The 16095-nt window shown below is 43.1% G+C and overlaps 1 protein-coding gene across 4 annotated transcripts in view; it reads right to left on the reverse strand.

The window, feature by feature from the left end:
• The window catches only part of IGF1R (insulin like growth factor 1 receptor), a 179217-nt gene that overhangs the window by 32265 nt on the left and 130857 nt on the right, over positions 1–16095 (reverse strand). For all 4 annotated transcript variants that reach the window (XM_062631629.1, XM_062631637.1, XM_062631623.1 and 1 more), the window contains exons 3-10: positions 14652–14964; positions 11995–12140; positions 10072–10216; positions 4797–5011; positions 2708–2834; positions 1219–1457; positions 590–757; positions 202–406 (exon numbers count right to left, since the gene is read on the reverse strand). In XM_062631629.1, coding sequence (XP_062487613.1) covers positions 202–406; positions 590–757; positions 1219–1457; positions 2708–2834; positions 4797–5011; positions 10072–10216; positions 11995–12140; positions 14652–14964 — 1558 coding nt within the window. The remainder of the gene's footprint in view (positions 1–201; positions 407–589; positions 758–1218; positions 1458–2707; positions 2835–4796; positions 5012–10071; positions 10217–11994; positions 12141–14651; positions 14965–16095) is intronic.

Genomic DNA, 16095 nt, shown 5'->3' on the forward strand with positions numbered 1-16095 from the left:
GAGAGAGAAAGAGATGAAAATTAGCGAATAAGGGAAACTGCAAAAAAAGGCTGTGGATTGTCTCATATAAAAGGCAATGTTTATGTGTTTCAGATGTTATCTACGTATGTTTTCATGTCCTGGAGCCCTCAGCAATATGAAATGCTAAAAAACTAAACTATTAGTTCAACTTACAGAGAGGAAGTGTCCAAAATCCATTACCTGGGGACAAAGATGGAGTTGTGAAGGAAGTTCTCAAAGACTTTGCGGTACTCTGCTTCCTCCTTCTCAGCTTGCTTTTCTGCCTCCGTCTTGGGACAAGCACAACAAGGTCCTTTTTCTCCCCCACAGCCCTCTGGCTTAGTGGGTTCAGTAGCTTCTTCTGTATCAATGGTCCCATCAGCATATCTTCGAATTGGGACTTTATCTTGGAAGAAAAGAACAGAAACAGTTTGTTTCTTCTCTCCCTATTATGAATATAGCAACAATCCATGTTTAGCCATTCTCTTCTAGTTGGGAAGCAGGGCACGAGCTTTAGCTCTTGTCAATCAAGCGCACTGGCAGGTAAGAGCCAGAGGCATTTCAACACAACCATGTTTTGTTTTCCTACCTTTGGAGCAGTAATTGTGTCTGTAAAGGTAACTGTCCTGAGGTTGCTGCTGCCATCGTACGATGTAGTACGAGAGGTTGCCATTAGGAAGAGAGGGAGGATTCCATTTCACAATCAGCTGGGATGAGGAATTGGATGCTGAAATAACATCTAAGGGAATGGATGGCACTGGAGGAGAAAACCAGAAAACTTATTTAAATCTGGAGCATTCTACAATGTATTCTAATGCAAGCTGAGTGAATCCCAATCCATTTCTATACTGCAAGAAAGAACACCATCCTATTTCAAAGACAAGATTTCCTACTGCTGCCCCACACACAACAGCTATTAAGGGTTCAACTGCAACCACAAGCAATTGTACTTTAATTTAACCTTCACCAAAGGAAAAAAAGTCTGAAATCCTAACTCCAAACAACTTTAGGAGTTCCCGAAGAAAGAACTGTCTGGACAATCACGAAGTCTGAATTCAAATGCTTTCAAAATCACTGGAAACTTTCTATCATTGTACCTGTCATCTGCACGTAAATTCAATCTCTGTATTAACAACAAAACTTGCACCGGAATTCTGTTATTATAATGACCATACCCACAGCATTATAAACCTCTTCCCCAAGAGCCCAGCATCTCACCTGCAGCATTGGTTCGGATATATACAATTTCACTTTTTGCTCCATGAATGTGATGGTTTTCCATCATTGTGAGGGTAACAGCCTTGACATAAATGGCGTATTGAGTCCAAGGTTTCAGTCCCTGCAGGAGAATCCCAGGATTGTTCTCTTTGTTCGGTGGCAGGTCAACATCAACCATGTTCCAGCTATTGGAGCCACAAGCATCTTGCCCATCGTACTCTGTCACATTTTTGAATGGTCTGAAATATTAGAAGAAAAAACAGTACATAATATTTTCTCCTGAAAATTTTCATATATTTATGCGTGCCTCACTCCATTGTTGCCCAGTGAAGCAAATAAAGATTACTTGTTTTCCATAACAGAATAAAGCACAGTAAAATTTGTACCTACTTCCAAGCGGTACAAAATTCAGAGTTCAGCTTTAGCTGCAGGTTTTACCTTCAGTTACTAGCAACAAGGCAAAGTTCTCCAAGAAAACACTAAATTTACCCGTTTTTATCCAAACCAATGAAATGCTTCAGGCCTTTATACTTTAGCTAAGCACATATGAAACAGAAGCATCTCAAACCAGTTGGTAGTGGCTAAGCTTCTTACCAAGAAGAACTCAAACTTCCATGACTGGCCATGACCAGTCCAACAGGCTTTTCTTCGCCTTTTATTTCCACACAATACAAACACACTTATTTAGTTCTACTTTTCCTAAGTTGCAACACTGGTGCAAGAGCATATGAAGCGCTATTCTTGTTATTAATTACTACAGACTCACCTAGCACTAAGTTTATTGCATCACTGCACACCGCAACAATGACAATTCTTTTTCAAGTGATGCTGGACTTGAGCAATTTGAGCTTCTGTTTCTTGCAGTCTTGCTCCTTATGTCACCACCAGCATTCAGAACCTCCCTTTCGCACCTCCAAACTGCTTGGAGAGTTTTTAGTGTGCTCATTTGTAGTTTTTACTATTCTAAAGCTGAGACACTACAAGGATGGGCAAAGGCAGGGACACCTCCCAAGAAATTAGGATCTTTCTAGAAACTGCCCCACTTCTTCATTGTCAAGATACCAATGTAGTAAACTACAAAAGGTAGGTAATCAATAACCCCAAACCCTGAGTAAACAAGTCATCAACATGATACAGCAGACTCCTAATCTGTGATGCTCTGAAGTCAGTACTATGACTAGAGAAAGAAATGATCTGGTAAAGATGACATGACTTAAGAAGAGCTCCAAATTAGACCCCTGAGAACTGCCAAACCATCCACCTCATTTTTCATTTGCTCCAAACTTGAAGCTTTCTGATGGATTTGGAATCCATTTGTAAGTTTCCATCAAAATAATCCTCTTTTCAAAGGGGGCTTGTGCTCCACCAAGAAAGAATTTCAACACAAGCAGGACTCGAGGATGAAAAACGTAAACTGGGTGAGATATCCACCAGTCAGAATTGTCTACTATCTCTTGGTTATCATTTGTCTTGGACAACATCTACTTACGCTTCTTTGTAGTAAACAGTGAAGCTAATGAGATCTCTATAATCCGGAGGGCGATACCGTTCCCATGTTAGTTTAATCCGATTCTTGAGTGTAGTGTTGGACACAAAACGCAGAATGTGGCTTTCACCTGCAATACAAAAGGACAGGACATAACAGAATTAGCATCACATCACCTACTAGTTTTTGCTTCCTCTCAGGTATCAGTTGTAGCTAATTAGCCTTTCCAGTAGTGCCTATAATACCACAGTATGCCAATAGCCTTTGTCCCTGTAGAGCCTCATATTTCATCCTACTACATTTGATGCTTAAGGGTAAGCAGTGACCTTGGCAATCATTTCAGAACATGCTGGAACTACTTGTTATTTTGTTTTCTGAAGCAAATTTTCTTCTAATGCATCATCAGAAAGCTCTTGAAAACTACTTCAGACTCTCCCTGAGCACGGAACGAAGTCCTGGTTATTCACAAGACTGGTTTCGAAGCACTAAATTTATCACCCAACTCCAGTGCACACACAGAGCAGTAACCGGCCTCTGAGCTCTCTCCTTCAAGGACAACTTCTGACAACTACAATTTCTTTTTCTGAAGAACGGACAACATGGAAAGGACAAAGGAGTTTACATCCCCATTCATGCGAGGCTGGCCCAAGAACTCCAAAACTCAGCTCATATACGACACAACCATTTGATGGCAGCAGCTTCCAGCTACTCTTCTGAACAGAGCTGGATGGAAGCTGGCAGCTTTGAAATGAATGGCTTCCCACTCCCAACTCACTGAGCTTTCCAATCCAGACCAAAATAGCGTTTTAAAAACTTAATTCTTGGATGAAGAAATTGTGTTCCAAGAGTCAACTGTGAGTTAGTTTCTAGCATTCCATAGAAGCCTGTGAAAATAAAGGGGTTTTCACCCTCATGTACACTGGCACGACTGGTGCTATCTTTTCAAAGGCAGTTTAGCTTTTGTTGATTCTTTTCCCCTTCTCCCAGTCAGAAAGCTTTCTGTAATGGTTTGTTTTAAAGAACAGGCAGCGGCTGGCACTAGCCTCAGCAGTAGTAAGGCCTGGCTGTGTGTCTGTAACTCCTCCAGGACTGCAAGCATTTGCTCTATTCAGTGTGCAAAGAATGGAGTGTGCTTACAACAAGGATCTATGCCATCTGCATTTATGCATCATGCCTAAAGAGACATTCAGCAGAGTACGTGTCCTAGTTTTGTAAACACCATCCAGAACAAGGGGACTTGACTTATACACAAGATCCATTTTAAATTTACCCAGCTCCAAGAACACCACAAACAGACCAGAGAAAAAGGCACTGTTGAGTCTAAGAGTTTGAGGTCAAATTTGTTGTCTTAACTTCTAGATGAGAGATTGCTTTTGACTGTGTTGGTTACACTTGGAGACCTGATGTGCAGACCCCCAAAGCCAGAAGACAACGCTCCAACAAACATGACCATTGCAAAACCCAAAGTGAAATGCAGAGACTGAGGTTCAGGAATAGCATATAACTCTAAAGTGTTTCCAATTGAAAAGCAAGTAATTTGAGCATAAAGCATGGAAAACCGAGTTCACAACAAGCATTTTTAGCAACAAGATGCAGTATTTGGCAGCAGCTGAAAAGAAGCTTGAACATAGGAGTTTTAATGTCTATGGAATTGTTACTCAGCAGCCTCCTTAGTATCAAGGGAAGGCAGGTATCTAAGAGAGGAAAATACCTATAATGATGTGCATCTGCAAAGGAAAATGGGAAACTACTCCTTGTTGGATATACCAAAACACTACACTTTATTTCTCATTTCCCAGGTATGCTCCTATTGCTATACGATGCTGCTCACAAAGAAAGGGTACTTATAAAGCAGTTGTCTTCATCAAATGGTTTTTACAGGTGAGACAGTGACCATGTAACCACATAATTTTCCACACATGTGAACGTATTTTCACAGCTACATTTTGTAACTGAACAAGCTGAATGACTGAAATCCTACTGTAACTTCGCAACTCTAGATACTGCAATGGACAGCAATCTGGCAGTGGGATGAGGGCTTACTGTGACACCTTCTTATGCAGTCTGCCTTGAGATTTGTTTGTTTACTTACAAGAGGCTCTCTCCCCATTGTTCCTTGGATTTATGTCTCCTTTGCTCTGCCGCCCCTTGGTTCCTGAAACTTCCTCCATACGGTATATCTCAGAAACACACAATTTAGGATTAAACGCAAAGTACATCTTCCCCTCCTTGATCGTCAAGTTATGATGGTTCCAGTCCCACAGCTGCTGGAGATTGTGGTTGTCAAGCACGTAGAAGGAATAATTCCTAGAAGGTAATTTTTGAAGGAAAAGTATTAGTTTTAATTCATTGCCAACTCCAACATAGAATACCTTAATATAAGAAAACTTAAACACTGTGTTTCCTCTTATTAAACAGGTCTTCAGCAGAGTAAAGGATTTTCTTCTCTCCCATAAGGCAAGTTTTCCCTGAACACCCCCCTCTGGTCAGAGGCAGGGAAATGACTGTAACACAGGGCTCCGAGGCTGACATCGCACCATGTAAAGCGCACTCCAACATGTGTTTTAATAATCATATAGAAGCTGCTGTGAGGAATTAAATCCACGTCCTCTGAACAGCAGGTCTCTACACTGGATTTTCCGTTTTGTGGCAAGTGGGAAGCAATAACCTCGTATACCTTATGGGAGGAAAAGCATGGTGCGGTTCTGACAATAAAACACAATCGTGACCACAGCTGTCTTGCTTGTGTTTACAGAAATAACCATAAGAGTTTGCTCAGCGAGGTTTCCTGGCCTCTATGCCTTAGTTCACCTCTTTTCCTAATAAAGATTTCCTACACCATGCCAAGTACAGTTGCACCTATACATCAAAATCTGACAGTGAACAGTTGCACTGACTGCACAAGCACAGGATCCATGCTTGAAAGTACAGGACGAACAACCCACACAGCAGCATGTGTTGAGCCCATTTCCAAAGCACAACAGTGGAATAACGTGAACATCCTGTAATTCCACAGATACTGAACACACAGTTGAGTGTGTAAATCTTACTATATATTGAGAAGAAAGTCCTGGTACCATTCAACTGTGCTGAACTGGGGAAAAAAAACAACCAAGCAACAACCCAAGTGCAGCAGAAGCAACATGACAGGCTCTGCATCAGCATTAAGACACCACCTACAAAGACACTTCGATTTTGAGATAGTAGGAACAGGAACACACAATTGGGAAATGACTTAAAGGTCTCTACCTGATGAATCTAAATCAAACCAGCCCATCATGGCAGCATTTATGATACTTCTATGAAAAGTCCCACCAGTATTAACTACATCAAATCAATCAGCAACACAACAGAGCCCTGCAACCTCTGCAAGCCATTCTGAATTGGTGAGCCCATGCTAACGCAATTCAATTGGCTCTCTAGAAATCCTTGTAAGTACAGGCAGAGTTTCTGCAGGATAAACATGGCAGACAAACAATGAAGCTGACACACAAACACTGATGGTTTTCCTTCACCTGCTTCATTTAGAATCTAGCATTAATTCCTCTCTCACCCAACCTGAAGTGGAAAATGTGCATTCCAGTTGCTCAGACCACTGTTGCAGTTTCCTGTAACATACCAAGATGCTGAGTGTATCTGCAGAACAATGTGGAAGAGAAGTGGTTTCTCCTATTTCTAACTGTCCCCTAATTGCCCAGGAATTGACTGCTGCTGAAGTCAATATACTGGTACCAGTTCAGACAGATGCAGAGAAGAATGTGCTTGGCTGACAAGGCAGCACATACATGATAATGCTTTAAATGCATCTTGCCAGGAGAGCACAAGGATGCTAAACTGCAAGAGAGATTTGACAGACATCACCAAAAAAATGTGTTTATCTGAGACAACCATTAGTCTGTTAGAGTTGAGTAAAATCCCTGCAGCTCCCTGTGCACCGCTGAAGAGATGACGCCTCACCATAATTAGCTGTGTGATTAAGTGATGGCAACCAACCTGCTCAGGAAGGACCCAAAAAGCTGGATTGAGACTGAACACAACAAGCAGAGGTGTGGCTCTACAGTAACCACCTTAAATATTTAATAACAGCCTGGCCTGTCTCCTGCTCACAACTGTGGCAATGATGCTGCAGACACTAGAGACAGATCTTGTATCAAAGCAACGTGGCTGAGCTTTTGAGAGTGTGAATAAATGAAGCAAATCAAACACACGCAGGTGCTTTACACAACTGCACAGCGACTGGGCCAGAGCTGGGAGTTACTGTGGCTCATACCTTAAAGCCATCTGCACGAGTTTGAGCAGCCATCTGAGGCAAGGTAAACAGGTCCTAAGGGTTCAGATATACACTGGAAGTATAAATTAGTGGAAGTTATTCTAGCACCGTTCAAAGCACCAGGGAAAGCACGTTTGGAGGGCTATATACAGTCTCAGTCACAGGAGAGGTGCAGCTCTGCATGGCTGGAGAGGTGGAGCAGAGGGCAATCAGAGTGCACTTAGGGCTTAGGTTATAAATAAAGTTATAAATAAAGATTATATCAGACTTGGGCTCTAACAGCTGTGGAAAAAATCAGGATGCCAAGGAAGATAGCATGGAAAGAATAAAAGATTCACTGTAGGAAAACAAAGCACTGACAATCAAACCGTGGAGACAGTAACTAAGGGAATGGCTGGAGATTATGGCCTGAAGGACAGGCCAAACCTTTGAGTAGGAGGCACATCTGGTCCCAGGCTTGCCATAAAAAGCCTCAAGGCGACCTGCACAAGCCATGTACACCCACAGGAGAGAATTCCCACAACATGATGTGTATCCCTAACTGCAGAGCACCCACAGCTACTTAGTTATTGACTGCATACATTCAAAGCCTGCTTCACAGTGTATCTGCACGCAATGCTGCATCTGTGCACATTCACCCCCCGTAATGCTATGAGGCAGAACATGAAATCCAAACCAAAAGGAGGTGTGGGTGATGAAAACATTTCAACAAGCTTTCAGTCCCCTGCACCCCCCCTCCATAGCATACAGGATGCAAAAAGCTCCTGGAAGGAGTAATGACCAGATAAGTACTCTTAATAAGAGAGCATTGAGTGATCTGTATAGGCAAGTGACTTGCACCAAACAGGGAATGAGAACTGGCAGAGAGCTGTGAATGAGCTGGCTACAGACAGCAGAGGTTTATGGCAGAGCAACTACCCTGGACAAGCCAAGTAACCCTGCAAGACACAGAGAACAGAAGCCGTTCACCTCCAAGTGCTACGATGATGAGGAAGACAGAAAATCCCACTACAACTAAATCCTTCAACACAGCACATCTCCATTCCAGTTCTGTGTTTGCAAAGAGATTTCTTTCCTTGCCACGGGAGCACATTCTCTACAGGGTGTTCAAAAGAGGCAATGACCACTCTGCAAACAACATAAATTCCCTCTAAACTTTCCATTTTCTGTGATAACCAGGGCAGGCACCAGCAAACAAATAAGGAGGACAGAAATCCTGAAGTCCTCTTTTGTTAGTCCAGGTCAATATAAAAAAGGGACGCTGGTGGTGGGGTCAGTTGTGTAATGAACAACTACAACTGATCCTAAATTAACCTCCCTCTCTCCCCCCCAAGGCAATGCTGGCATAAACAGCCATTGTTCCAGGAGCCCAGGACTTCCCAGGTTAAGACCCCACTCCCTGTTGTCCATAACTCTGCCAAAGTAATTGTTCAAGCTCATTCTCTTCTCGTTAGGTGCCTCCTTCCACCTAAGCATTTCTGAAAAGGTTATTTAGGCTGTGGTAATGCCTGAATGATGCTGGGTGTGTTCCAGGCAAGGAGAGTGCCCCTGACCCAAAGTATGTAACTGCAGTCATTTCCTAACAAGGGTGTATTGTAGCACAAGTAGCTCTTTACTATAGATCTATTTTACCTCCCCCACTCAGCCCTGTTTTCCTCTTCAAAGCTGCACCTATTTACTCCTCTATTTGGGAGTCTGATTTAAAAACCTTCCATTTTCCTTCCTACTGACTCTCCTTGCTGACACACAAGGTACCATAAACATAATTGCTACTTGAAGCACAAAGCTAAACCCAAATTTAGAGAGAGCAAGGGGGAGAGAAGAAAAGACAAAATCGATGACTGGAATATCTACGAGAGCAGGCCACATCCTAAGTGGGCTGAATGAGCCACAGTGCTCGAGACAGTGACAAGCCTCCCATATTTGCAATTAGAAACAAGACTGCCCGTAGAGCCAGTGCTCTTCCTAAGACAGCGTGCTTCTCCAGTGCAGGATGAAGAGCTGCCCTTTAACTGGCTCTGTCAGATGGTGGAATGCTAAGAATTTAAGGCTGACCAAAGACCAGCCTGAGAGAAAGAGGGAGGTTGCGAAGAATCCCTCATGCTGTAACTTCATCCTGCCAGGGAAGACAAGTCAGACACAAGCAACCTTTCCCATGACCCTCCCACCACCTTTTCTTATGTGAGTTCCCAAAATTCTTCATTTAATAGCTCAGTCATTACTGAGGGAGACTTATTTATCCCAGAGAACCCTGGCTTAAACTTGGGATGGATACTTGATTAAAGAATAGGAAGAACAAGGCAGTTTGCTGAAGGACCATCACCATACCTCAGCACTGTGAGCTCCACAGAGATTAAAACTTTTGTCTCAACTCAAGGCCAGGTTGGATGGGGCTTGGAGCAACCTGCTCTAGTGTAAGGTGTCCCTGCCCATGGCAGGGGATTGGAAGTGGAGGAGTTTTAAGGTACCTTCAAACCCAGACCATTCTGTGATTCTGACTATCTCTTGCTATCACAGGAAAACAGGAGTTATATACACGAGAAAGTATCATAATTACAGAAGCAATACAAACCGGAGCAAACATTTCAAGGGAACAACTTGACTTTTCCTGACCAGTCTTTTTCCTGCTCAACAGAGAATTCATTTAATGTCAGCATTTCAAGGAGTCGCAAACAACTGCAACTTGCAACCTATTTCATACTACTTGGGTCACTTCCAGTTGCACTCCTTGTTAGCAAAGTTCAGGTTTCCCTCCAGCCAACATTCTCCATAAAACTCTGCTACAAGCCAACAGTAAGGAAATCCAATTGTTTGTACAAATTAAGACAATTTATCAATGTAAAGAGCCTCCCCAGAAAATCTGAAGTGAAAAGCAAAGTTACCATAAAATTACTCTTAATATATTCAGTTTAATATGCTGATTTGGGTAGCAATGCAAATGAGCAATGACTGTGCAGTGGTGCTCATTAGGAGAGAAACGCTGCACACTAGGAGAAGAGAAGATTCTGTAAAGGGCACGTGAATGTTCATCAGGAGATTTATTCTCTGTGGCTTTCTATTAACGTGAAGTTGCATCTACAAGTATCTGAACACTTACCCATCCACCTGTTCCTCTCCCAGAATATACCGCAGGTTCTTCAGGAAAGACAGGGAGACCAATGCATGGGAATGACGAATCTTCACGTACCCCGTTACTGTCTCAATCAGACCCATGAAATTCTCCAGTTCCGAGGCGATGTTACCTACACCAAGGAAACAGTGATTGGTTATTGCAGAATTCAGAGCTGTAACTGCTCTTCTGCTTAAGGCACCATTAGCTCAGGGAAAGAAAGTATCTGTTGCCTTTGAAAATGAGAGACACTGGTATTCTCCCCCGCAGCAGCAACTGCCTGTGTGGACAGATGGTGGAAGGGCAAAATAAAGCCACAGAGCAACGCTGGAAAACCAGTCTTGCTTTTCCATAATGGTATACCTACTTTTTCTATAGGCATCAAACTATGAAGCCAGCACCAAATGTTGAGCCAGCATTCCAGAAGGGATGAAAAGACCCTTTTACATATCCATGAGACCAGAATCGCTCTTCAGCTGCAGAGCAAAGCTCACGCAGAAAGCTCCACTGGTTAACAGAGACTGAAGATGAAAGGCTGAAGATATGCTCTTGGTCTTCTTTGGGGCAGGAAGCATTGCTTTCAGTGACCTAAAAAGCTGTCGCTACAAAACTGAAAACTCTTGATGAACCAGCAGAGATGATATCCTTGTGCCATGCATGGAGCATGAGCCACACAGCTCACTAAATGTGATCTTCTATGATAAATTATTAGAACGACCACAGAGCAAGCGCTGCACTTCAGTACTGCCTCCTCCATAGGAACTATCCTGTCCCTGCCTAGGTCTGCAACACCTCACCTCACAAGGCTAAAGCTTTGCAGTCCTGAACTCCAGCAATTCCTGGCCCATGCCCATTGCCTGGTGTCATCATCCTGCAAAGTTACATTGAAGTTCCTAGAGGAAGTTTTAAGCACCCAGGATGGAAGAAGCTGCTATGGGGTGTGTTTGCTGCCAAACCGATGTCCTAAAAGATACCTAGGAAGCCCAATTACCAAATACCAATGGTTGATTCCCATACCAAATAAGATGGGAGGAAGCAGATGCCCATTAGCACTCTAAGGTAATACTTAAAAAAGACAATAAACCCCCACATTTGCCCCAGGATAACTGGAACATCTCCCATAAAGGAAGACTGTACCTGTAGGAGTAGGACCATGAGTGAAATAATCCATGTTGCTGTTTCTAAACCCTGAAGATTTCATTCAGGCAGGAAGAAAGGAATCAATTGTATCTCAATTCATCCTTATTCATGAAACCAAAAGGGACCTTCCATAGAGAGATACATTTCCAATAAAAACTAACAGGGACTTTTACTCTGCTTTTAAGAGCTCATCAGCTGTCAACACTTCCCTGGCTGATGAATCACTGCTCTGACAAATTTAATCCAGAGCTTGTTCAAGACATGCAACAAAGGTGGCCAGCTCACTAATGATGACCATCCAAAGGCACAGTGCTAGGCTTTATATGAGCTCCCAGCACCCTTGATTCCATGTTTTAGCAAGACACCACACCTTACCTTCAGAAGGGAGGATATGGCAGTCTCACAGTGCCATGCCTTAGTAGCAGACAAGTTATTTACCTACCCAGATGCAAGGGTTTTCAACTTTTCCACCTTCCCCAGCCTTTATTATTCCTTTGGGACTACTGCTCATCCCACTGCCTAATCCTGGTTCCCTGTCCTGCCAAAAAAGCTAACGAAAATAGCAGCTTTAACTCAGTAGCTGTATCCCTGTTCCATCCACGTTGGAGAATGGTGCTACCGCTGGCCAAATCAAACAGGAGCACTGCTATGGGACTGGAAAGCAAACAGTTTGCTGAGTTTTTAATGTTCTTATCATTAATGCTGACAGACAAAAGGGAAAATATGAAAAGCAGCTTTATCAGAGGTTCATAAACAGAGGGCAACACTTACTTCCACGACGGATGTTGATCAGCAGATTTCCCTTGAGAATCGTACATCCTTGCAGCATTTGTGCCGATGTGACAGAGTCGATGGTCTTTGTTTTCCCGTCCTCACAGATCTTGGGGCAAGGCCCCTCACAAGGGCTGCAGAACATGCTGTTAGGGAAAGAAAAGGAGACTGGAAATAAGCAACAGTACACAACTCTGAGCCTAGGGCTGCTAATTCTGAAAGACATTTCCCTCTACAGCTCCAAGAATGAAGCTAACCGCATCTCTGCAGAGGGCTTCAGATAACTGAGCACCCTTGCCCACTGGACTCCAGAGAGGCTGGAACACCATCCCTTCCATTTACAGCAACATGGGAGGGAATGACTGGACCCATAACCACTGCCTGGCAGCTTCTGAAAGGCTTTGTGGTCCTTCTAAAGTTGAAGGCATTTCAGGTAAAACCCAGTGCCCCTGCATTTATGCATTTACTCTCACTTAATGAGAAAGATGGTCTTTCTGGGTGTAATCGATGCAGACAGCCTCAGAGTGCTGTGAAGTCTGATGATCCAGGCCCAACCACCACAAATAGGCCAGCGAGGAACCAGAGATGGGAAAATACTGTTCAAGTTCTTGTAAACTTGTCTGCCTCCATGCCCTTAAACCAACATCTGAAGCTCAGCACTAGGGAATTCCATGATCCTGGCTGTTTTAACTCAGGAAAGACAACTGTGGGAGCACACAGTCATCAGTGATGTGGAGAAAGCAAGCAGTGAATTAGTCACTATTTCTTATAATTTAAGAGGTATTAAAGCAGCAAGTTTAAACAAATGGAAGGATGTATCCTGAAACAAGGCAAAACTAATCTGCAACAGGAATTGGGAGAGATGGGCCAGAAGTCCAAGCGGGTTCAAAAGGGATTATACAGATGGAAAGAGAACAGGTCCACCAGTGCCTATAAAACAATACACAGCCCAAACTTCCTTGGAGGAAACACTGAAGCACAGGCTCACTGCTCCTGCTGCTTACACTCACAAGCATTCATAAGCATTTTTTAGCAGCCAAACTCAAGGAACTAGAACTCGGGCCAGCCCAGCCTTTGGCTACAGCAGCTTTTTCAAGGGTTCATGTTACGCTGTCTGCATCCTCACCTCAAAACTGGACACTTCATGGATGCACGAAACATGCCCTTGACGACTGCTCCTGGTAAATGTCTTCACCAATTCACGGTTATGTTTGTTCTACAGTTTATTCTAGAATTTCCTTTCTTCTTTCATTATTGCTCATTCTACCTGATCGTTTTAGAGGGGGAAAACAAAACTGAAAACCCAAAGCCAGCTCCATAGGCAAAGGCTTCTAATGACAACATTAATGAACATGGACTTACTACTTATTCTCTTCAAATAAACTTTCTATTGAAGCTTAAAGACACGTGTAAACTGATAATAGCACTTTTTCAAGCATAAACAATGAAAGGACGCAGCTTCCTTTCCTTAGCAGTAAGCTCCTGTTTCAAAATCCTGCACTATAACATGCCACACACCACTAAAAGCTGCAGACACAAGCAAGGGGCATTCAAGTAACTACACAAAGAATGCTGGAAACGCTCTCCATTTTCAACTATTTGTTAACACCACCTTTAGGGAACAAAACATTCACTAGCCTTGAGTTACAGCTCCTTTCAATCCTTGCAGCAGAGCACAACACTGAGATAAGATAGCATGGCCATGCACTTCAGTGTAAGTGGTTCAAACAGCTGGTACTACAAGCTCAAGGAGATAACGGAAGAAACATTCCTCAGGTGAGTATTTGGGCTGGAGCAAAGGCAGCATTAAGTTGCCTACATCCAAATGACAACTAAAGGCTGCCTTACGATGTGAGCCAAAGGATGGATGACGCACACGTATGCACAAAACCACAACTAATGCAGGTATCATCACAACCACCTTTCCAAAAACCTGAACATCTTAGAATAGCCTACAAAGACTTTCTTTGGCATAGTACTGAAGCACTATGAATGCTATCCTTTACTCCAAGTTCATGACTTCCAAGGGTTAGCAGGCAACTAAAGCTGCGTGATAAAACTACCATCCATATAAGGCGATCATAAGCACACACCAATCCAACTGTTAAATACGAGCAGGTGAGTGACATTCTTGAAAGCAATTATTCTGTATAATATTGTCAGCTGACACATTATTATCTTGGTTTTACCTTATTAACATTGTTATCTTCTGTAAATAGTGAGAAAAGGGAAATAAATACACTGAAGAATATAAACACACAAGCACACGTAAAGCAAGTAATACGCAAAACAAGGTAACTCCTATGGTTTGTTCTGTGCGATAATGGTCATCAGCCAACCTTCAACCCTGTGCTCCTTCCTGGGTTTTCACTTTCACCGTGTACAGTCTACCTGAAGACCCGGTTCTGCACTGTACTGGTACAATGCCCTCCTCAAGTCCTTCAGAAGAACCAGTGGGAACTGACAACGCACAGGTCCACACACAGACCTTCCAGCAGTGTATTCATCTAAGCAAGCCCTTACCAGGAAGATATGCAATTCCCTATGGTATGTTCTCATTCCTATCTAATGCAACTTGCACCACAAGCTGCCACTGAACAGGAGGTGGAAAAACTCAAACGTGACAGCTCCAATGGGCTCCCCAGAAGGTGCATTACCTTTGGCTCCCGTTGCGTATGAATCCAGAGGGACACTCTGCCATGCACTCGTCGTTGTGAATCACAAACCTCTCGTATTCACTTGTTTCAGTGGCAGGGACTTTGGAGCAGAACTCTTTGGTCACGCAGCGCCAGCCCTCGAACTTGTAGGTGTTGGGAGGGCAGGTGGGCATGCAGACTCCCTCGTAGTAGTAGTTGCGGCAGGCCACGCACGCCGTGTTGTTGTCGGGCGCCGTGCAGCTCCCCAGGCACTCAGGGTGGCAACACTCATTTTGGTCTGTACAGGCTCGCTTGCCACATGAGCTGGGGCACACTGCAAGACAGAGAGAGCAAGAGCTGTTACATACAATGAATGGCATTAGAGGAAAAACCCTGATCCATGCACATCTGTGCTTTCATTCCCTGGGCTCTAGAGAATCTCTGCAGAAGAACCAACTCCTGTAAAACTGATAAAGCCTGGTTTCCTCAGTTTTAGTTGCCTGAAAATACCATTTTCTCAGATCAAATTTATAATATGAACCAATTACATACTAAGGAAAATTGCTGAAAGCAAGATCAACATAAGGGTAATGGAAGCAGTCAAGTACTGGAACCTTTTCCACAGAGCTAGTATTATCATTACTTTTATGAGTGCTGACTTATTGTCTTTCTAAGCATTTCTTTTCTTTCCTATTTGTACTTCAAACTGGTCTTTTACTGGCAAGAAATCAGGCTTCCTTTATACAGCTTAATGACACTTGTACACTAAAGCACAGCTATACTGTAGCTCAAATGGTTAGGTTGACCCCAATGCAGAATCCCAATTCTGCTTAAGTACGCACAATGAGGTCTAACAGAATATCAAATCATCATTCAGATCAAATACTGTGGAATCATTGAGCTACTGTTTTCCCCTGAAGAATGTAACAGAATTCTGCCTTATCCCCAAATTCTGGATTCAGAGAACAAAATATCAAAGGGATCAGAAAATGGAGTGCGAGTTTATGGTGACATTTGATTTAAGTGAAAGCACTGCAGCTTGGAAGACACAAGCAAAGAGCAGAATGGTCAGCAGACGAGCTCACTACTGCTGCATCAAAAGAAGTGGCAGGACTGTATTTATAGAACAACAGCATTTTGATTACTGCACTGTATGGCCTTTTAGCCATGAGGGTTGTGTGCCAGGGGCTCTGTAAACACACACAGATAGGAAATCTGGTCTGCATTAAGCAACTGCTTTCCACTTTCTAACTGAGCTCAAACACAGCATCATTAATAACAGCAATAACTCAGGATTTCAAGATTATAACTACAGCGAGATCCAAGGAAAGCACCACAAGACATTTAAACTGAGTGACTGAGCAGAACACATATAAGCAGCAAAGAAGTTCATATCCCAAAATGAACACAGAAGCAGCGGAGCCCAGCCTGTGGAGGAACACAACGTTAATGGAACTGTAACAGT

This window comes from Pezoporus occidentalis, unplaced genomic scaffold, assembly GCF_034315485.1.
Source record: "Pezoporus occidentalis ecotype Australia unplaced genomic scaffold, CSIRO_AGI_Poc_V1 ctg11, whole genome shotgun sequence".
Lineage (NCBI taxonomy): Eukaryota > Metazoa > Chordata > Aves > Psittaciformes > Psittacidae > Pezoporus > Pezoporus occidentalis.